The sequence below is a fragment of the Delphinus delphis genome, chromosome 3 (assembly GCF_949987515.2).
Source record: "Delphinus delphis chromosome 3, mDelDel1.2, whole genome shotgun sequence".
Lineage (NCBI taxonomy): Eukaryota > Metazoa > Chordata > Mammalia > Artiodactyla > Delphinidae > Delphinus > Delphinus delphis.
Genome location: NC_082685.1, coordinates 84,713,484 through 84,735,478, shown reverse-complemented (window position 1 = coordinate 84,735,478; position 21,995 = coordinate 84,713,484). Strand labels below are relative to the sequence as shown.

The 21,995-nt window shown below is 36.8% G+C and overlaps 1 protein-coding gene across 7 annotated transcripts in view; it reads left to right on the top strand.

Annotated features, from left to right (window-relative positions):
• The window catches only part of FER (FER tyrosine kinase), a 468,208-nt gene that overhangs the window by 37,033 nt on the left and 409,180 nt on the right, over nucleotides 1-21,995 (top strand). For all 7 annotated transcript variants that reach the window (XM_069540597.1, XM_069540596.1, XM_069540595.1 and 4 more), the window contains one exon: nucleotides 5,601-5,864. In XM_069540597.1, the coding sequence (XP_069396698.1) occupies nucleotides 5,658-5,864 (207 nt within the window). In that variant the 5' untranslated portion in view covers nucleotides 5,601-5,657. The remainder of the gene's footprint in view (nucleotides 1-5,600; nucleotides 5,865-21,995) is intronic.

The window sequence follows — 21,995 nt, the reverse complement described above, 5'->3', positions numbered from 1 at the left end:
TTTGTTAACATCTTTATTGGGGTATAATTGCTTTACATTGTTGTGTTAGTTTCTGCTGTATAACAAAGTGAATCAGCAATACGAATACATATATCCCCATATCCCCTCCCTGTTGTGTCTCCCTCCCGCCTTCCCTATCCCAACCCTCTAGGTGGTCACAAAGCACCGAGCTGATCTCCCTGTGCTCTGTGGCTGCTTCCCACTAGCTATCTGTTTTACATTTGGTAGTGTATATATGTCAATGCCAGTCTCTCACTTCTTCCCAGCTTATCATTCCCTATGGTTCTTCAGAACCATTTTTTTTTTAGATTCTATATATTTATGTTAGCATACGGTATTTGTTTTTCTCTTTCTGACTTACTTCACTCTGTATGACAGACTCTAGGTCCACCCACCTCACTACAAATAACTCAGTTTAGTTTCTTTTTATGGCTGAGTAATATTCCTTTAGTTATTTTCTTGATTTTTCCCTAGGTTGGTCTGTTCAGTGTATGCTGCTTCTTTTCATCTTGGAGTATCCAGTGTGAATTCTCAGGATTTTGTTAATTCTTCTTCCTCGGGATATCTTCTGAAAGTTGAGGGGTAGCGTTGGGCACATTTCCATGCTGCCTAGAGCACCAGAATTTTCTCTTTTTTTCCTTTGAAACTATGCTGTGAAACTTGTGGCATAAAGTTTTACTCCTTTATTTGCTGATGATATGTTTAAATTTTTGTTTTTTCTTAACAGTTTTTGTTCTTTTTATTAGTTATTGGTGGTAGGAGCTTCTGAAGTACTTCTTTTACTATACTGGCTTTACCTGAAAATTCCAATAATGACTTTTTGCAGTTTTCACATCTCTCTCTGACATTCGACATTGCTAATAACTTCTTTTATATCCCATCATCTGTAACTCTGTCAAACCTCTTTTTTGCTTACTTAATCTCTACCCTTTGGCTTTTCTTCTTCTAGTTCCTCCATTGATACATTCTCATGGGCTTTGTCCTTGTAATTCTCTGCTTTTCTGTCAACATTCAATCTATTGGTTTTATCACCTTTAAGCAGCTGACTCTCAACTTTGTATCCTTAGCCTTGTATTTTACCTAAGCATTTATTTCCTGCTGAAATGAATGTATTTTCTTTAAAGTAGCTCCGTATTCTCATTCTTCCATTTCTATTGATATGGTCATCATTTATTATTAAAGCCTTGAAGTTATCATTGTATCATCTGTCTCTCTTTTCTTTAAATCCATTTACCAGGTCAAGCCTCTTTGGTCTTAACTCTCACTGACATTGTCAATTATAGATCCTCATTTCTCAAGCTGTATAGCTGTAGTGACTTATTAATTTGCCTTCTTATGTCTCATTTTATGTTTTTGCTGTCTTCAAGCTATTTTATACCTAGCTTCCAGATTAAACTCTATCTCTATGTCTCTTTTTAAATTAACTATAACATACATATAGAAAAGTGCACAAATCACAGACGCTCAGCTTTATGAAATTTCACCAACTGAACACACTTGCGTAACTAGCACCAGCAAACTAACCATTTAAAACATCACATTCATGATCTTGTTATTTTGCCTTAAACACCAGTTAAGGAGTTTGAGCCTTATTAGTTCCCTTAACGTTAGAATAGCAAGAGGTAAATTGGCATGCCATCTGCCACTGCTTGCCACATATAGCTTGATTTTGGAGACATTTCTTGGTTTACTTCACCCCCTAGTCACTTATATTCCCCATATTGCTTCCTGAAATACATTTCCTTTTTAACCTTTTTATCTAAATCATGGTTTTTCCAACCTTAACTCATGTCTTGCCATTTCTAGGAAACTTTTCTGGATTACTTCAGGTTTCATTAATTTTTTCTTTTTCTCTTCAAAAATTCTTTAATTAATTTTTGAATAAGTAATAGCAATATGTTCACTTAAAACAAAATTCAAATGTACAGAAGAGTATATAATGAAGAGTCTCCTTCCCATTCCTGTGTCCCAGCCACTGTGTGTTCTTCTAGAAATATTTTATGTACTTAAGTAAATTTAATTTTTATTATTTTTCCTCCTTTTTACACAATGTAAGCATACCAACTTCTGTATCTTACTTTTTTCTATTAACAATTGTTAATGATATTTCCCAATCAATACACAAGTTTTCTCATTTTTATATTAGGGCTGAATGATACTCCACTGAATGAATATGCCATGATCACATCTACCACATATGGTTGTGAATGTTGGACACTGAACAGATTCACACAGACTATGATTTGAATGGTACTCCCTAGGATTTCTCAGTTATCAATACAATCAACTGCAGCAGCTTTGATTGTAATTTACCTAGTCAGTTCCTTTTAATTAATATTTCCAGTTTTTAAAAAACTTCCAAACACTACTGAATTGAATAGTCTTATGTATATCATTTGACATCTGTGGAAAAATTATCTGTAGGATACCATTCCCTTTAATTCCTTAAAGTATTTATAATCTCTACGAATTTAATAATTAGACATAATCAGTTAATTATGGAGCTGTTTTTAAAAATTTTTATTATTTGTGATTCCTCAAGGAGTGGTACCATGTATTAAATTATTTTATATTCACCCTGACCTAGAATACTGGTGTACATAAATAAGCCCTTAGGGTGGGCTGGAGTGTTTCTCAGATAGCTGCCAGATTGTTTCCCTTTTTATTCATCTAAGCTCTTCATAATCCTTTTGAAATTCCTAATAATGAGAGAAAAAAACTATTGTCAAAGCTTTGACCGCAGCTAGATGCATTTAGAAGCAGAAGTGATGTTTATTCCAAGCTACAGAATAAAATGAACCACAATCTCGGATATAGTTTTAAAAAAAAAAGCGAAACATTTCACCTTTCTTTGTATTCTTCCATTGAAAACATGGTATGAGATAGAGTATATCTTCACTGAGACTTAGTTGAGCTATAAGTAAAATAACAGAAAAATGTTCTTTTTTGTGACCCATAAAGGTACAGTATATCAAAGTAAATTTTTTAAAGCTACTATCTACAAAGTGAATAAACTGGAATTATCCTACTTGATATTAAAGTGAATAAGTCAATTACTTTTATTGACTTATTTATGTTAAGGTCCATTTAGTGTCCTGCTTGCAACTTTGGAAACCTTGATGGAGTACATTTTTCCACAACCTTTTTCCCGCTCTACTTGTTTGATCATAAAACCAGACAGTTTTCAGTTGGGAAAATATTGGAATTTGTTTTCTATTTGGAAAACCCACACATTTTTACCATCTCTTTAGATGGTATCAGTGAGCTTAGAGAGAGAAACCTTTTCTTATTTTTCTGTATAGGTTAGAGGATTTCAGCTGAATTAAATTGACTTCTGATATGATGAGCCAGACTTAAAAATAAAAGATGTGTTTCTTTATTTTTTCTAACTGACCCTAAAAGATTCACTGCTTGAAATTCTAGGAGACTGGAGGGGAAAATAAATTCTATCATAGTTCTTGGGCTTTATAGCAAACAAGCAGGAATAACTTTGGGGTGTCTGATAACTGACCTTTAGATGATTATAAGTTATACTGCAGAGATTTTTTTTAACAACTTTGAGCTATAACTCACATGCTGAAGAATTCACCCATTTAAACTGTACAATTGAATGGTTTTTATTCTGTTCACAGAGTTGTGCAACCATTACCACAATCAATTTTAGAGCCCTCTACTCACTCCAAAAGGAAATCCAGTACCCGTTAGCAGTCACTCCTCATTTCTTCACAAATTTGCCAGCTCTAGTCAATACTAATTTGATTTATGCCTCTAAAAATAGATTTTGGACATTTCATATAAGAAGACAGCACAACATGTCAGTCTTTTGTGTTTGGCTTCTTTCACTTAGCATGTTTACAAGGTTTATCCATGCTGTAGCTTGTTTCAACATTTCATTCATTACCGTTGCCAATTTCATCTTGTGGATACATTGTTTTATTTATCCATTCATCAGTTGATGAACATTTGGGTTGTTCCCCTTTGTGACTATTATGAATAATTCTGCTCGAATATTCATGCACAAGTTTTTGTGTGGGCATATGTTTTTATTTCTCTTGGGTACATACCTAAGAGTGGAATTTCTGGGTCATATATAATAACTCTGTGTTTAAGTTTTGAGGAACCATCCATTTTACATTTACACCACCAGTATCTGATGGTTCTAATTTCTTCACAGTCTCCAACACTTGATATTATCTGTCTTTTTGATTATGGACATCTTAGTGGTGTGAAATGGTATCTCATTGTGGTTTTGATTGGTATTTTCCTAATGGCTAATGATATTGAACATCTTTTCATGTGCTTAGTGGACGTCTGTAAATCTTATTTGGAGAAATGTCTACTCAGATCTTTTGCCCATTTTTAATTGGTTTGTCTTGTTATTATTGAGTTGTAAGAATTCTTTATATAATCCAGATAAAAGTCCCTGATGAGATATATGATTTGTAAATATTTTCCCCATTCTGTGGTCTTATCAGTTACTTGATGGTGGCCTTCAAAGTACAGAAGTTTTTAATTTTGATGAAAACAAATTTACATATTTTTATTTTGTTGCTTGCACTTTTGTTGTCATATTTAGAAACCATTGCCTGGACAAAGGTCACGAAGATTTACTACTATATTTTCTTCTGAGAGTTTTATAGTTTTAGCTCTGATATTTAGATCTGTGATTCCTTTAGATTTAATTTTTTGTGTATGGTCTAAGGAGACATCCTGCTTAACTCTTTTGCATGTGGAATCCAATTTTCCCAGCATCTTTAGTAGAAAAGAGTTTTTTTTCCTCCATTGAATGGACTTGGCAGTGAAGTCTGAGTCCTCCAGCTTTGTTCTTTTTCTTCAGGGTGTTTTGGTTTGTTTGTTTATTTATTTGGTTATTCTGGCTTCCTTGCATTTCTTTGTAAGTTTTAAGATTAGCATGTCAATTTCTGCAAAAAAAAAAAGCTTAGATTTTCATATGGATTGAGTTAAGTTTGTAGAACAAGTTGGGCAGTTGCTTTCTTAATATTAAGTCTTTTGGATCCATTAACATGAGTCTTTCCATTTATTTAGGTCATCTTTAATTTTTTTCAACAATATTTTATAATTTTAAGAGTAAAGTTTTGTATTTATTTTGTAAAATTTATTCCTAAATATTTTATTCTTTTTGATGCTGTTGTAAATGGAATTGTTTTGGAATATTTTTTAAATTTTGTTTTCAGATTGATCTTTGCTAATATATAGAAATACAGTTGATATTTGTATATTGATCTTGTACCCTGTAATCTTACTGAGCTCATTTATTAGTTCTAATACTTTAAAAATTGTATTTCTTAGGATTTTCTATATATGTCATGTCATCTGCAAATAAATATAGTTTTACTTCTTCCATTCCAAATTCATTGGAAATTATTTCACTTATTTCATTGTACTGACTGGAACCTTCATTACAGTGTTGAATAGAAGTGGTGAGATTGGACATTCTCATCTTGTTCCTGATTTTTGGGGGAAAGCATTCAGTTATAGTGATTTTTTTTTTTTTACTCTAAAAAGAATGGGCCATAACTTTGCTTTGAAGACTAATTTCCTTTTGATTTAAGATTCTTTTCTTCTGTTTACATACACAGATATGTGCTGATTAGACGGCTCAATTGTGCAGCGTGGAGGATAAGTGCTTTACAAAAATGGGGTTTGGGAGTGACCTGAAGAATTCACATGAAGCTGTGTTAAAATTGCAAGACTGGGAATTACGGTTACTGGAAACAGTGAAGAAATTTATGGCCCTGAGAATAAAAAGTGATAAAGAATATGCATCTACTTTACAGAACCTTTGTAATCAAGTTGATAAGGAAAGTACTATCCAAATGAATTATGTCAGCAATGTATCCAAGGTAAGAAGAATGATTTCATCATTTATTGTCTATAGCATCATAGTTGTCCTTAAGGCAAATAGATCATACTATTGAATAAGCGTACCTAAGTCAGCATTCTAAAATCTTCCAAAATCTTTCTGATTATCAGAATCTCATGGGGAAAGTTTCAAAAATTGTAAAATTTGGGCCCAGCTCCTGATATTCCGAGTCAGTAGGTCTGAAATTTTTGAACTTTGAAATCCTTTTTTCCAATAGATGTCCAGATTATTCTAATGATTAGTTAGGTTTGAGAACCCTTCTTACAAATTTCGTTTTCTTTATTACCCTACCTCCTTGGGTTCCTTGAGCCCCACTGTTTTCTTCTTTTGACACAAACTTTCATTATAACCCACCTTCCCTGCATTCTTCTGTGAATCATTTGTATAGTGAATCACATGGAGTATTTTAACATGTAGGTATTCTCTGCTGTCATTTCATTACTAAAATACTAATATATTGATGATTTAATCACACATAAAAATCCTTTGGATAAACAATATGGTTTTTTACCTCCAAGATTATAAAGTATAAAATTTAAAAATAAGGGCTATAAAAATAAAGGCCAAAATTTCACTGCTAATTATCCTTTGAAGGCATAAAACATGAAATATTACACACCTTAATAGTTTTGGATTTTCGCTCTGTTTATTTTCATTGTCTTACTTCACACTTCACTATATTTATTCAAAGTTAAAATTTTTTTTTACCTTACTTGGAAAGTTAAAAAAATTAGTGTGTTTCTTGCACTCATGGGTCTTAGGATTTGAGTAAATTGTAGAAGAAACTCTGTTTCTTATGGGGAATGTGTGTATGTGGTATGTGTGATCAGGTAAAGATCTGTGATGTTGCTGAGAACTCCTAATGTTCATATCTTTAACATCCTTTCCTGGGCCAATGAAATTCCCCAAAGAACCATTCTCTAGTCTCTAGTCTGAAGGTAGGGTTGCCAGATGTAGCAAATTAAAATATAGAACACCAGTTAAATTTGCGTACAATATTTGAGAAATGCATACACTAAAAATTATTTATTTTTTATCTGAAATTCAAATTTAACTGGTGTCCTGTATTTTGTTTGACTACTCTGTTATGTTATAGGAATAGATAGGGAAAGTAGATTGAGTGTTCAAAGAGTCATATTTTAGTTAATCCTCCTGTTTTTGGTAAGCTGCCTGGTGTCTCTGAGTCCAAAAGCTCTCTGGTTAATTTTTTCCTCTTGTTTTCTTCTGCACTGGGGGAAGAATAGTTGCATGTCTGTGGGCTGAGCAATAGGAACTAGAATTCTGGCTGTTCCTTATATAGACTGAATCAATCCTTCTGTTTCGGTGCCCTCTCCTTTTTCTTCATTTAGATTTCTCCAGTTCCTGAGCTTTATTGGAGTTATCTGACCCTATAAACTGGTCTTTTCTTCTTTTTCTCCCCCCAGTTTCTTTGAGATATAATTGACATACATCACTGTATAGGTTTAAAGTGTATAGCATGATTTTTTTTTTAAAAAGGGCTTCCTCATTCTTTTATTTTTAATAAATTTATTTATTTCTGGCTGCATTGGGTCTTCATTGCTGCACGCGGGCTTTAGTTGCGGCAAGTGGGCGCTACTCTTCATTGCGGTGCGTGGGCTTCTCATTGTTGTGGCTTCTCTTGTTGCGGAGCACGGGCTCTAGGTGGGCGGGCTTCAGTAGTTGTGGCACATGGGTTCAGTAGTTGTGGCACATGGGTTCAGTAGTTGTGGCTCACAGGCTCTAGAGCGCAGCCTCAGTAGTTGTGGCACATGGGCTTAGTTGCTTCCCAGCATGTGGGATCATCCCGGATCAGGGATCGAACCCATATCCTCTGCATTGGCAGGCAGATTCTTAACCACTGCACTACCAGGGAAGTCCAGCATGATGGTTTGATTTATGTTATGTTGTGAAATGATTACCATAGTAGATTTAGCTAATATCCAAATAATAAAAAGAAAAGAAAAAAATTTCTCTTTTTGATAAAAACTCTTAGAAAGCACTCACTTAACAACTCACTTTATCATACAACAGTGTTAACTATAGTCATCATGCTATACATTATATCCCTAGTACTTATTTATCTTATAACTGGAAGTTTGTACCTTTTGATCATTTTCCTCCAATTCCCCCTCCCACCATGTGGCCTTTTCTTCTTGACCTCCCCTCCGCACACTTAAGTTTCAACTTTTCCTGATATGCTAATGAGTTACCACTTACATTTTCTAACATTTTGTTGGCAAGTCTTATCTGTGATTGTTGCCTTTTCTATCTTCTTTGTTATTGTGAATTTATATTTTAAGTAACTATATTATATTTTGGTAGGGTTTTGGAAAGGAGTGAAAAATAGCCATGTGTTTTATTTACTATGTTTAACTGAAATTATACTGTTTAGAAAAGTATGGGACTTCCCTTGGAGGTCCAGTGGTTAAGACGTCCCTTCCAGTGCAGGTGGTGTGGGTTTGGTCCCTCGTTGGGGAGCTAAGATCCCACATGCCTTGCAGCCAAAAAGCCAAAACATAAAACAGAAGCAATATTGTAACAAATTCAATAAAGACTTTAAAAATGCTCCACATTAAAAAAATCTTAAAAAAAAAAAGTAAGGTAGTGAAAGGAACAAGAAATAGTATTAACAGGTAAGAAGATTGAGGATTTATGAGGTCAGGACAGAGAAGGAGTCATCAATGTGTATACTGAAGTGTCAGGTATTTTGGTGAGTACTGTTTTAGCTGCAACCCAGAAAATTCTCATATGAAAAAAAATTTTCATTTTTTTCAGTTCAGAATACATTTTAATTTCACTTTTGATTCCTTCTTTGACCCATGTATTCTTTCAGTGTCTCTTATATAATTTCCAAGTAGTTGTTTTTTTTTCTAGAGATATTTTTGTTACTGATTTCAAATTGAGCTCCATTGTTTTCAAAGACCCTATTTTATATGACTTGAATCCTTTTAAATTTATGGATACTTGTTTCATGGCCCAGAGTATGGTCTGTCTTGGTAACTCTTTCATGTGCACTTTATACTCTGCTGTTGTTGTTTGCAGTGTTCTTATAAATGACAATTAGGTCAAGATGGTTGATAGTAGCGTTCAAGTCTTTTATTTCTTTACTCATTGTTTTTTTATTTTAAAGAATATGGTTACACATTTTTAAAAAAAATTTATTTGGCTGCGTCAGATCTTAGGTGTGGCACATGGGATCTTTGTTGTGGCATGTGGGGTCTTTCATTGCGGTGTGCAGGCTCTTCGTTGCGGTGCGTGGACTTCTCTCTAGTTGTGGTGCATGGGCTCCAGAGTGCATGGGCTCAGTAGTTGTGGTGCGCAGTCTCAGTAGTTGTGGTGTGCAGGCTCTAGGGCATGTGGGCTCCGTAGTTGCAGTACATGGGCTTAGTTGCCCCGCAGCATGTGGGATCTTAGTTCCCCAACCAGGGATCGAACCGTGTCACTTGCATTGGAAGGTGGATTCTTAACCTCTGGGCCACCAGGGAAGTCCCTCTTTACTCATTTTTGTCCACCTGTTCTATCAGCTATTGAGAATGGTGTTGAAATCTCTGATTATAATTGTGAATAAGTCTGTTTCTCCCTGCAGTTTGGTTAGTTTTTTTTTCTTTTTTTTTTTTGCGGTACACGGGCCTCTCACTGTTGTGGCGCACAGGCTCTGGATGCGCAGGCTCAGAGGCCATGGCTCATGGGCCCAGCCGTTCCACGGCATGTGGGATCCTCCCTGACTGGGGCATGAACCCGTGTCCCCTGCATCGGCAGGCGGACTCTCAACCACTGTGCCACCAGGGAAGCCCCCATAGTGTTTTACATAGTAGCTGCACTAAATTACATTCTCACCCACAGTGTGTGAGGGTTCTGTTTTCTCTATAAATTCTCCAATACTTGTTATTTCTTGTCTTTTTGACAATAGCCATTCTGACAGATATGTGGTAATATCTCATTGTGGTTTTGATTTGCATTTCCCTAATAGCTGGTGATCTTGAGCATCTTTTTACCTACCTGTTAGCCACCCATATGTCTTCTTTGGAAAAATGTCTATTCATATCCTCTACCTGTTTTTAAATTGGATTTTGTTGTTGTTGTTTAGCTGTATGAGTTCTTTATGTGTTTTGGATATTACCCCGTTATTGGATCTGTGATTTGCAAATATCTTATCCTATTCTGGAGGTTGACTTTTTGTTTTGTTGATGGTTTCCTTTGGTGTACTGAAGCTTTTTAGTTTGATGTAGTCCCAATTGTTTATTTTTGCTTTTGTTGCCATTGTGTTTGAATCAGATCCAAAAAATATCTCTAAGAGTGATATTAAGAGTGATATTAAGTCAAGGAGCTTACTGCCTATGTTTTCTTCTAGGAGTTTTATGGTTTCTGATCTTACATTCAAGTCTTTAATCAATTTTGAGTTGATTTTTGTGTGTGGTGTAAGATAGTCATCCAGTTTTATTCTCTTGCATGTGGATGTTGGGTTTTCCCAACACCATTTATTGAAGAGACTGCCTTTTCCCATTGTATATTTTTGCCTCCTTTGTTGTAAATTAATTGACCATATATGTGTGGGTTTCTTTCTGGGCTCTCTATTCTGTTGATCTATGTGTCTTATGCCAATGCCATACTATTTTGATTACAATTGCTTTATAGTATAGTTTGAAATCAGGGAGCATGATACCTACAACTTTGTTCATTCCTTCCTTCTTTCTGTCCTTCCTTCCCTCCCTTCCTTCTGTCCCTCCCTCCCTCCCTCCTTTTCTTGGGGACTTTGGTCCCATACAAATTTTAGAATTATTTATTCTAGGTCTGTGCAGAATGCCATTGGAATTTTGATAGGAATTTCTTGATATTATTTCAGTCTTCTTAAATTTATTGCGACTTGTTTTGTGGTCTAACATGTGGCCTATCCTTGAGAATGCTCCATGTGCCCTTGAGAAGAATGTGTATTCTGCTGCTTTTGGGTGGAATGTTCTATATATTTCTGTTAAGTCCATCAGGTCTGATGTTTCATTTAAGGCTGATGTTTCCTTATTGATTTTCTATGTAGATGATCTATCCATTGATGTAAATGTGGTTAAAATCTCCAACAATTATTGTATTGCTGTCAGATTTTCCCTTTAGGCCTGTTAATAGTTGTCTTATATATTTAGATTTTCCTTTGTTAGGTGTGTAAATATTTACAAATGTCATATCCTCTTGTTGAATTGACCACTTTATATTATGCAATGCCTTTCTTTGTCTTTTATTATGTTCTTTGTTTTAAAGTCTGTTTTGTCTAATGTGAGTATAGGTATACCAGCTTTCTTTTCATTTCCATTTGCATGGAATATCTTTTTCCATCCCTTTGCTTTCAGTCTGTGTGTTCTTAAACCTGAAGTAAGTCTCTTCTTGGTAACATATAAATTATTCTTTTATTTTTTTTAATTATTTTTTTATCTGTTCACCTACTCTGTGTCTTTTGATTGGATAATTTAGTCCATTTGCATTGAAAGTAAATATTGATAGGTATGTCCTTGTTGCCATTTTGTTGATTGTTTTCTGGATGTTTTTGCAGTTTCTCTCTATTCCTTTTTTCATCTCTTGCTTTCTTCCCTTGTGGTTTGATGAATTTCTTTAGTGTTATGTTTAGATTCCATTCTCATTATCTTTTGTGTGTCTGCTGTACATTTTGCTTTGTGGTTACCATGAGGTTCACACATAATGATCTATATATATAGCAGTCTATTTTAAGTTGGTAGCAACTTACATTTGAACACATTCTAAAAACTTTTACATTTTTATTCCACTCAGTCATGTTTTATGTTTTTGATGTCATATTGTATGTCTTTTTATTTTGTGTATTCTTTAACTAATTATTGTAGTTTCAATTAATTTTACTACTTTATCTTTTAACCTTCTAATTGCTTCCTATGTGATTAACCCACTACCCTTACCATATATTTGCTTTTAGCAGTGAGATTTTTACTCTCATATATTTTTCTGTTATAAGTTAGCACCCTTTTGTTTCAGCTTAAAAAAGACCCATTTACTTTTCTCATGAAGTTGGTTAAGTGGTGATGAACTCCTTTAGCTTTTGCTTATTTAGAAAACACTTTAATCTTTCCTTCAGTTCTGAATGATAGCCTTGTCAGATAGAGTGTTCTTGGTTGTAGGTTTTTCCCTTTCATCACTTTAAATATCTCCCTTCTGGCTTACAGAGTTTCTGCTGAAAAATCAGCAGATAGTCTTATGGAGATTCCTGTTTATGTGACAAGTTGCTTTTAAGATTCTGTCTTTAACTTCTTACGTTTTAATTATAATTTATCTTGCTGTTCATCTTATTTGGCATTCTCTGTGCTTCCTGGACCTGAATGTTTCCTTCCCCAGGTTAGGGGAATTTATGGCCATTATTTTTTCAAATAAGTTTTCTGCCCCTTTCTCTCTTCTCCTTCTGGGGCCCCCTATAATGTGAATGCTATTCTGCTTGGTATAGTCTCGTATGTCTCTTGAGTTACCTTTACTTTTTAAAATTCTTGTTTCTTTTTGTTGATTGTTTGGGTGAGTTCCTCTGCCCTATCTACCAGGTTGCTGTTTAGTTGTTCTACTTTAGCTAGTCAGCTGTTGAACCCCTTTAGTATATTTTTCAGTTCAGTTATTGTGTTCTTCAGTTCTGTGACATCTGTTTAGTTTTTTAAAATATTTTCTGTCTATTTGATATAGCACAGTGAGAGTGTTCATCCATTCTTCTTTTGAGTTCAGTGAGCATCTCTTTTAACTCTATATCAGGTATATTACTTATCTCTGTTTTATTAAGGTCTTTTTCTGAGGTTTCATCTTATTCTTTTGTTTGGAACATATTCCTCTGTTTTTATCTTTCGCTTGATTCTTTGTAATTGTTTCTGTGTATTAGGCAAAATAGCTACCTCTCCCAGTCTTGAAGAACTAGGCCTTATGTAAGAGATGGCTCTTATTCAACCTTGCTCTAGATCTTGGTTGTCTCTGGAACCTATGTGATTGTCTAACTAGTCTGATTTATTCTTGATAGGTCTTGCTTATTGAGGGTGTGCCAAGACCTGTCAGTGTTCTAAAGGGAGTGATCCTAGTCAGCCTAGATTCAGGCTGATTGGAAGCCTGTTTCTTAGACAATAGCTTTTGAAGTATGCAGATAGATATATAAAGTCCTATGCGACGACAATTGTATACCCTGCCAACCTCCAAACTGAGGTCCAGATATGTCCCCTAGGCAGCAGTTGGAACAATTGGGGTTTCAGATGAGTGTTTAAGCTTCTTTCTGGGAGGTACCAGCATGCTGTGGTGGTGAGGCCAAGACAGGGTGCACAGGTGGTGTCTCCTTGCCTGCATTCCCAAAGAGCACCTATGTAGCCTTTAGATGTATTGCAAACCTGAAGCCTGCCCCTCAGGTTGAAGCTCCAGGACAATTAAGGGGCCTTTTTCATGTGCGGATCAGGGATGTTTCAGTCTGCTGTTTATGTAGTGTCGTGGGTGTGGTATTCTGCCCAGAACTATCTTTCTGATTCTTACGGTCCCATAGGGCCAGGAGCACAAGCCCTTCTGGCCACCAGAGCCTGGCAATCAAGAGGAGTCCCCTGTGTAGACTGTGCTTTAGTGAGGCTGTGCGATTATTGCGGGCAGGGTGTGCCCTCAGCTTTAGAGAGGCCAGGAAAGAGTGCTGGGGGAGAGGCACGCCTGCAGTTTTCACAATATTGGAGGAAAGTGTTGGGAATGGGGCATGCCTTCCGCTTTAGGGAGGCCTGGGATGAGCATTTTGGGTGTGATAGACACTTGACTTTAGAGAGGTTGTGTGTCTGCCCACTTGCAATAGCAGGGTGGAGGGAGAGTGCAAAAATGGTACTCTTCAGTGGCACCATCCATGACGAAAATCCCAGTTAATCCCTGTCCCTCCAGCAGATGCTTTAAGGTTAACAACCAAATCTCCTTTATACATAATCCAGTCACTTTTCAAACTTGCCTTTTTGCTTGTTCCTGGAACCAGTGAATCCACACGAGTCCCTCAACAGGAGTATCTAAGATTCACGCAGCCCCCTGGGCCCCCTGGATGTAAGCCCCATTGGTTTCTAAAGCCAGATGTTTTGGGGCCTTGTCTCTCTGGTGCAGGTCCCAAGGGTTGGGGTGCCCAGTGTGGGGCACAAACCCTTTGATCCTTAAAAAGAGGCTCTGGACTAGTGAGATGCCTCCCTGCTGTGTGTCACTGCACTGGGGGATAGGGTTTTAGAGTCACTGCATCTCTGCCTCTACTACCCATCTTGCTGTGGTCCCTTTATCCCTTATTGTGGAGGGTGCCGTTCAGCTAGTTTACAGTTCTTTTTACCTGGAATTATTACTTATGTAGTTGTAGATTTGGTGTGTCGTGGGAGGAGGTGAGTTCAGGGTCTTCCTATGCTGCTTTGTTGGACCCCGCCCGTCCTTGCTCTTTAATAAGCCTGTCAGTGAGTTAACTCTATCGCTGACCTCTACTATTCCAACAGTATCACTTCCTTCTCCTTTCTTCTTCCTCTGGCAATGTCACTTCCTGTCTCACCAGTATTTCAAGTTAAACATGCCGGTGTATGCCAATCCTTTTATCTTTTCATACCTGCCAAAACTCAGATCTTCCTTTTACCCCACACTTGTACTTAGGAGGGAGGAATTGGAGAGAAGGAAACAGAAACCAAGTAGCTGAGCCATTTCCATGTTGAAAATGAGCAAGTCATAAGTGAATCATTGTAATAGTTCAATTTGAATCTTTTAAAATATTTTCCATTTCTCTACTTAATATATTTATTCTTTCTTTTAGTTTCATGAACATATGGAATACTGTCATAGTGACTCTTTTATTCTCCCTGTCTTCTATCCTCGGTGTTACTTCTGGGCCAGCTTTGACTGCCTGATTTTTCTGCTCATTTTGGGTTGTATTCTCCTGCAACTGCATGCTCTTGATGCCAGGCATTATGAATTTTACATTATTAGGTACTGAATATTTTTACCTTTCTTTAACTGTTCTTGAGCTTTGGGATATGATTAAGTTACTTGGACACAGCTTGATCTTTTCGTCTCTTGTTTTATACATTTGTTAGGTGGACCAGCAGTATGTATAGTCTAGGGTAAATTTATCTCCTCTACTGAGACAAGATCATTCTCATTATCCAAAGGATGCTCCCCATATTATGAGGTTTTAAACTCTGGCTGTTGGGACCTGGTACAATTCCGTGATACTATGTGAGCTCTAGACAGTGTTTCCTGTAATCCTTATTGGTGGGTTATTTACACGGCATAGAGTAGTTTTCTCATGCCCTGAGCTAATCAGTACTTAGCTAAAAAAATCTTAGCTAAGTAAGATTTTGGGTGAGTCTTTGCAGGTCTCTTGAGTTTTCTCTTTGTGTAGCTCTCTTCTCTCTAGTACTCTGTCCTTGTCTCTTCACCAGTACTCTGACTATGTTGGTGTCTCTGTGCTCTGTACAGTCTCTTTAACTTGCAGAGATGACTGAGTTCTGCTTGGCTCTTCTTCCCTGGACCATATCCTGGACATTTTCTCCATTCAGTAAGCTGGGATAATCTTAGCGTTCAGTTCATTTATTTATAGTCTCTCAGGGTTCGCTGTCCTTCCTTGCCTGATGTCCAGTGGCTTGAATGCTATCTTACATTTTTGTCCAGTTTTTAGTTATTTTATGCAGGAGAATAAATTTATGCCTGTTTCTCTATCTTGATGGAAGCAGAAATCTTGCAACTAGTGATTTTTATGTCTTTACTTAAAAAAAATTAAAACGTGCAGCAGAGTTTCAAGAATAGAACAGAGATTCCCCTATGAACTCTACTGTACTTATTAATTGTTAACATTTTGCCATATTTGCTCTGTGGTTTCCTTTCCCTCTCAGTATAATTTGTGTTTTATATATATAATTTTTGGGGAGAATGATTTGTAAGTTAGTTGAAGACATCGTGTCTCTTTATTCTTAAACATTTAAGCATGTATTTTCTAAGAAGATATCCACAATGTAATGATCAAATTTGGGAAATTTACCATTGTTACCATGCTATTATTAAAAATATATTGCATATCCAGCTTTTGTCAACTGTTCCAATAATGTCCCTTTTGGAAAAATTTTTTTTCATCCTCATTCAGGATCTAATAGAGAATCACTTATTTCATTTAGTTGTTAGGTTTCTTCAGTTTCTTTAATCTGGAACATGTATGTGAGAAGTCACACTTCGTGCTTTGGTAGTTGTTCTTTTTTACTTAAAGTTATTTTTGAAGTGTGTACATTCTGCCTTTAATCCTGAGGGCATGGTTTAGTGTTTTTTTTTTTTTTTTTTTTTTGCGGTACGCGAGCCTCTCACTGTTGTGGCCTCTCCCGTTGCGGAGCACAGGCTCCGGACGCGCAGGCTCAGCAGCCATGGCTCACGGGCCCATCTGCTCCGCGGCATGTGGGATCTTCCCGGACCTGGGCACGAACCCGTGTCCCCTGCATCGGCAGGCGGACTCTCAACCACTGGGCCACCAGGGAAGCCCCAGGCTCATCTTTTGAATGTTCCTTTTCCAGTCCTTCAAGAAACCCTTTCCCCGAGGGATCTTGGTTCCTTTTGGTAGTGAGAATATTTAGATATTCAACGAAGTTACTTTGTTGGGATATTATGTCTCACAGTATTTTGCAGTCACAAGTATTGCTGCAGTGAATCACTTTGTTACAGATGTGTTTTTGTATCTTTATGAATATCTTTAAGGTACATTCCTGGAGATGGGATTTCTAGGTCAAAGTGTAAATGTCTATGTAGTGTTGTTATATATTGTCAATATAAATATAAATTTCCTTTATAGCTTTTGTACCATTTTGTATATCTACTGGGAATATATGAAACTACCAGTTTCTACTTAATCTGGGCAAGAGAGTATATTGTCAAACTTATGAATTTTTATTAATATGATAGGTAGAAATGATACCTAGTGTAGCTTTAATTTATATTTCTCTAATTGTGAGTGAAATTAAACATCTTTTCATATTTTAACAGCTATTTTAGTTTGAGGACTTGTTTTATTCTATGCTAAAGGTGAATTTTACTTTGTGTTTCTTTATTCATCTAAAATTACACCTGTCAGAAATAAAAGGCATCCAAATGGGAAAGGAAGAAGTCAAGTTGTCTCTCTTTGTGGAGGACATGATATCATACAGTAAGTCCCCTACATACGAACATTCAAGTTGTGAACTTTTAAAGATGTGAATGTGTGTTCACATGTCCAATCATGTTAAGTTAGTTCACGTGTCTGATGTACATTGTCACATGTGTGCATCTCTGCAAGTGGTTGTGCATTTGTGTACTTTACTGTACAGTACTGAATAGAGTAGTAAAGTAGTACAGTATCTTTATTGCAAGCCCAGGATGTCTGGAAGCCAGCGTAAAAGCAGCAGTGATGTAGCTGGTACTGCTAAGAAGTGCCAAGCGATAACGATGGAAATAAAAGTGAAAATAATTGAGAGAGTGGAGCAACAAGAGGAAGAAGAAGTAACTGAAGAATCAAAGAGATTCACGATGCAGGAAATGGCAAAGGGATTTTCTTTTTTCGAGGAGGCACTGTTTTTGAGGCACAGGACCTGAACATAGAATGGTACACAAAGGTTGCAGTAGTTGTTCAGAATGCAATCCAGGGCTACCGTGTCATCTATGACGAGAAAAAAAGAGCTACTACCCAGACATCACTGGATCATTTTTTCAAGAGGGTAGATAGAATTGAATCCAGAAAGGAACCAGAAACTGTGCCATTAACGTCAGACATGAGTGAAATTGCAGCTTGCCCTCTGTCTCCTATTGCTGACCATCCTTCAACTCTACCATCTCCTGCCTCCTCTTCCTCTTCCAGTCAGTAACTCTTCTTACCTGTTCACTCGATGCCAGCCCCCGTATGCCAGCTGTTGTACTGTACTACTGTACTTTTCAAAGTACTATACTGTAAGATTAAAAATGTTTTCTTTATTTTGTGTGTTTGTTTGTTTTTTATGTATTATTTGTGTGAAAAGTATTATAAGCCCATTACAGTACAGTACTGTATAGCTGATTTTGTTAGTTGGGTACTTAGGCTAACTTTGTTGGACTTATGAACAAACTGGACTTACAAATGCACTCTTGGAATGGAACTTGTTCATATGTAGGGGACTTACTGTATATAGAAAATAATAAAACTACTACCAAGAAACTAATAGATGAATTTGGTAAAGCTGCAGGATTAAAAAAAAATCAATGTACAAAAATCAGTTTTGTTTCTATACACTAATGAACTATCTGAAAAAGAAAGACAATAATTCCATGTACAATAGCATAATAAAATTAAAATCCTTAGGAAAAAATTTAACCAAAAAGGGAAAGATCTGTACACTGTAAAGTATAAGAAATTGATGAAAGAAACTGAAGAAGACACAAATAAATGGAAAGACATTCTGTGCTGATGAAATGGAAGAATTAATATTGCTAACATGTCCTTACTACCCAAAGCCATCTATAGATACAGTGCAGTCCCTCTCAAAATTTCAATGGCATTTTTCACAGAAATAGAAAAACAATCCTAAAATTCATATGGAACCACTAAGACCCCAAATAGCCAAAATAATTTTGAGAAGGTAGAACAAAGCTAGATACAATTCCTGATTTAAAAATTTATTATAAAGCTATAGTAATCAAAACAGTATGGTACTAACATAAAAGCAGACACATGGACCTATGGGACAGAACTGAGATCCCAGAAATAAACCCTTGAATATATGGTCACCTAAGATTTAACAAGGGAGCCAAGAATAGTCTTTTTAATAACTGATGTTGGGAAAACTGAATATTTCCATGCAAAAGGATGAAATTGGACCCCTGTCTTACACCACTCACAAAAATTAACTGGAAATGGATTAAAGACTTAAATGTAAGCGTGAAACTGCAAAGCTACTAGAAGAAAACATAGGGAAGAAAACCTCCTTGACATTGTGCTTGGCAACAATTTTTTGATATGACACCAAAATCTCAAGCAAGAAAAGCAAAAATAAATAAGCAGCAAAAGCATTAATAAAAAGCTTCTGTACAGCAAGAAACTCAGCAAAATGAATAGGCAACCTACAGAATGGGAGAAAATATTTGCAAAAATCTATTTCATAAAGAATTAATATCTAAAATGTAAGGAACTCATTTTACTCAAGAGCAAAAAAACAAGTAATCCAATTAAAAATTTATCATGTCAGCATGAGGTACTTCCTTTGTCTCTCCATTTTAATCTACAACCAGTAAAATCCATAACTCAACAAATGTGCCTCTGTCCAAAACACTAGGATGCTGGAGAATTCCACATATCTGTACATCTAAAGCGTGGGTGTCTTGGAACACATAGAGGAGGCATAGAGGGAACACTGAAGGCAGTACCATAATCTCAGACCCCTGGCCACAGAGTCTGAGCCTGCAACCCAAGAGAACCTGGTAGCATTAGGGCATGCAGCACACACAACACCAGCTTCCTGGCTGCAGAGGCACTCACAGCTCCTAGGAACTGGACAGCAGTGGCGGTGGAGCCTGCAACCACATCTGTCCAGCTTCAGAAGTGCCCACCACTCCAGTCCCTCCCCACTTCACCCACAATAGCAGAGCCTATGCACCCTAAAACTCTGGTCACAGGAAAGACAGCCGTAACCATGGCTTCCCTCCAACCCTCCCACCCCCCAAATCCATGGCAGCAGAGCCTGCTACCCAGGAGACTGAACGTAGGAGAGGCACCTGACATCGTGCCCCAGGGGGTGACACTGCTGACAACAGCAGCAGTAAGGCATCCATAACCCCAGAGGCACAAACAGTGACATCTAGGGCACTGGGTGACATCTCTCACCCGGGTGGTGGAAAGTGCCAACTCTCAAGTATAACTGGAGGCAGCTCAGGTGAGACAAGCCAAAATCTTGTGCTATAGTGCCACCTACTGGAAAACAAAGGCCTCTAATTACTAACCTATTGAATCCCTAGAATCAAGTTTTTTTTTTTTTTTTTTTTTTTTTTTCTGTAAAAGCTTTACCTAAAGGAAGAAAGGTATTTGCTGCTTCAGATACGCTGGCAGAGGAACAACTCATCAAGCACTGTGAAGAACCATGGTAACATGGCATCACAAAAAGAAAATGACAATTCTTCAGAAACTGAACTTAGTCATAGAGTATTGCAATGTAACTGATAGAGAATTCAAAATAGCTGTTATGAAGAAACTCAGTGAGCTACAAGAAAACTCAGAAAGGCAGTTTTATGAGGGATAAAATTAATGAACAGAAGGAATACTTTACCAGAGAGATTGAAACTCTAAAAAAGAACCAAACAAATTCTGGAGTTAAAGAAGTCAATAAATGAGATGAAGAATTCACTAGAAAGCATTGGAAGTTGAGCAGACCATATGGAAGAGACTTAGCAAGCTCAAAGATAGAAATCTAGAAATGGTATGGTTAGAAGAGGAGAGAGCATTAAGATATTAAAAAAAAAAGGGGGGGGGGCTGCTTTTGAGGTGTAGTGGTTAAGAATCCACCTGCCAATGCAGGGGCCACAGGTTTGAGCCCTGGTCCAGGAAGATCCCACATGCCGTGGAGCAACTAAGCCCATGCACCACATCTACTGAGCCTGTGCTCTGGAGCCCGCATGCCACAACTACTGAAGCCTGCACACCTAGAGCCTATGCTCCATAACAAGAGAAGCCACCGCAATGAGAAGCCTGCACACCGCAACAAAGAGTAGCCCCTGCTCACTGCAGAAAGCCTGCACACAGAGATGAAGACCCAATGCAGTGAAAAATAAATAAATAAATTTATATATTAAAAAATAAAAGAAATTCTATGAGAACTCGTCAACTCTATTAGGAAGGGCAACATTAGAATAGTGGGTATCCCAGAAGGAGAAGAGAGGCAAAAGGGAGCAGAGAGTTTAATTAAAGAAATAATAGCTGAGAACTTCCCAAACCTGGGGAAGGAACTGGTTATCCAGTACGTGAAGCTAAGAGAACTCCTTATAACCTCAATATAAAAAAACCTTCTCCAAGACACATTATGTTAAAATTCTCCAAAGTAAATGCAAAAAAAAAAAAAAAAAAAAACGTTAAAGGCATCCAGGGAAAAAAGGATGGTAACCTACAAAAGAGCCCACATTCCACCATCAGCACATTTCTCAGCAGAAACTCTATGGACCTGGAGAGAGTGGAATGACATACTCAAAATATTGAAATATAAAAGGTGTCAGCCAAGAATACTCTGTTCAGCAAAGTTATCCTTCAGATATGAAGGAGAAATAAAGGCTTTCCTAGCAGGGAGTTCATCACCACTAGACATGCTTTATAAGAGATGTTGACTTTTCTGGTCTTCTCCTCAAAAAAAAAAAAAAAAAAAAAAAGAAGTGCACAAAACTATGACTAAGGTAATAAATAGACAGAATCAGGAAATTGCAACCCTATATCAGAATAGGTTGTTAAACACTTGATTATTGGATAAAGGTTAGAGGGAAAAAACAGTAAAAAAAAAAAAAAAAAATTGGGCTTCCCTGGTGGGGCAGTGGTTGAGAGTCCACCTGCCAATGCAGGGGACATGGGTTCATGCCCCAGTCTGGGAGGATCCCACATGCTGCGGAGCGGCTAGGCCTGTGAGCCATGGCCGCTGAGCCTGTGCATCCAGAGCCTGTGCTCCACAACAGGAGAGGCCACAACAGTGAGAGGCCTGCATACGGCAAAAAAAAAAAAAAAAATTATGACTACTTCAATTTGGTAACGAACTCACAACATAAAAGGGATGATTTGAGACAACAAAAATATAAAATTAGAAGAGGAAAAGGATGGAACCTCTGTAAGCAGATGAAGATAAGATGCTATCCAGCAGAAAAAAGGACAATTTTATCTATGAGATATTTTATACAAGCCTCATGGTAACCACAAAACAAATTTAGAGCAGAGACATGAAACATTAAAAAAAAGGAAACTGAGAAAAATCTCATGGAAAACCATCAAACTAAAATGGCAGATAGAAACACAAGGAAAAAGAAACAATGGAAATATAGAGCAACCAGAAAACAAAAGATAAAATGGCAGTACTGAGTACTCATTTATTAATAATCACCCTCAATTAAATAGATTGAATAAAAAGTCACATTA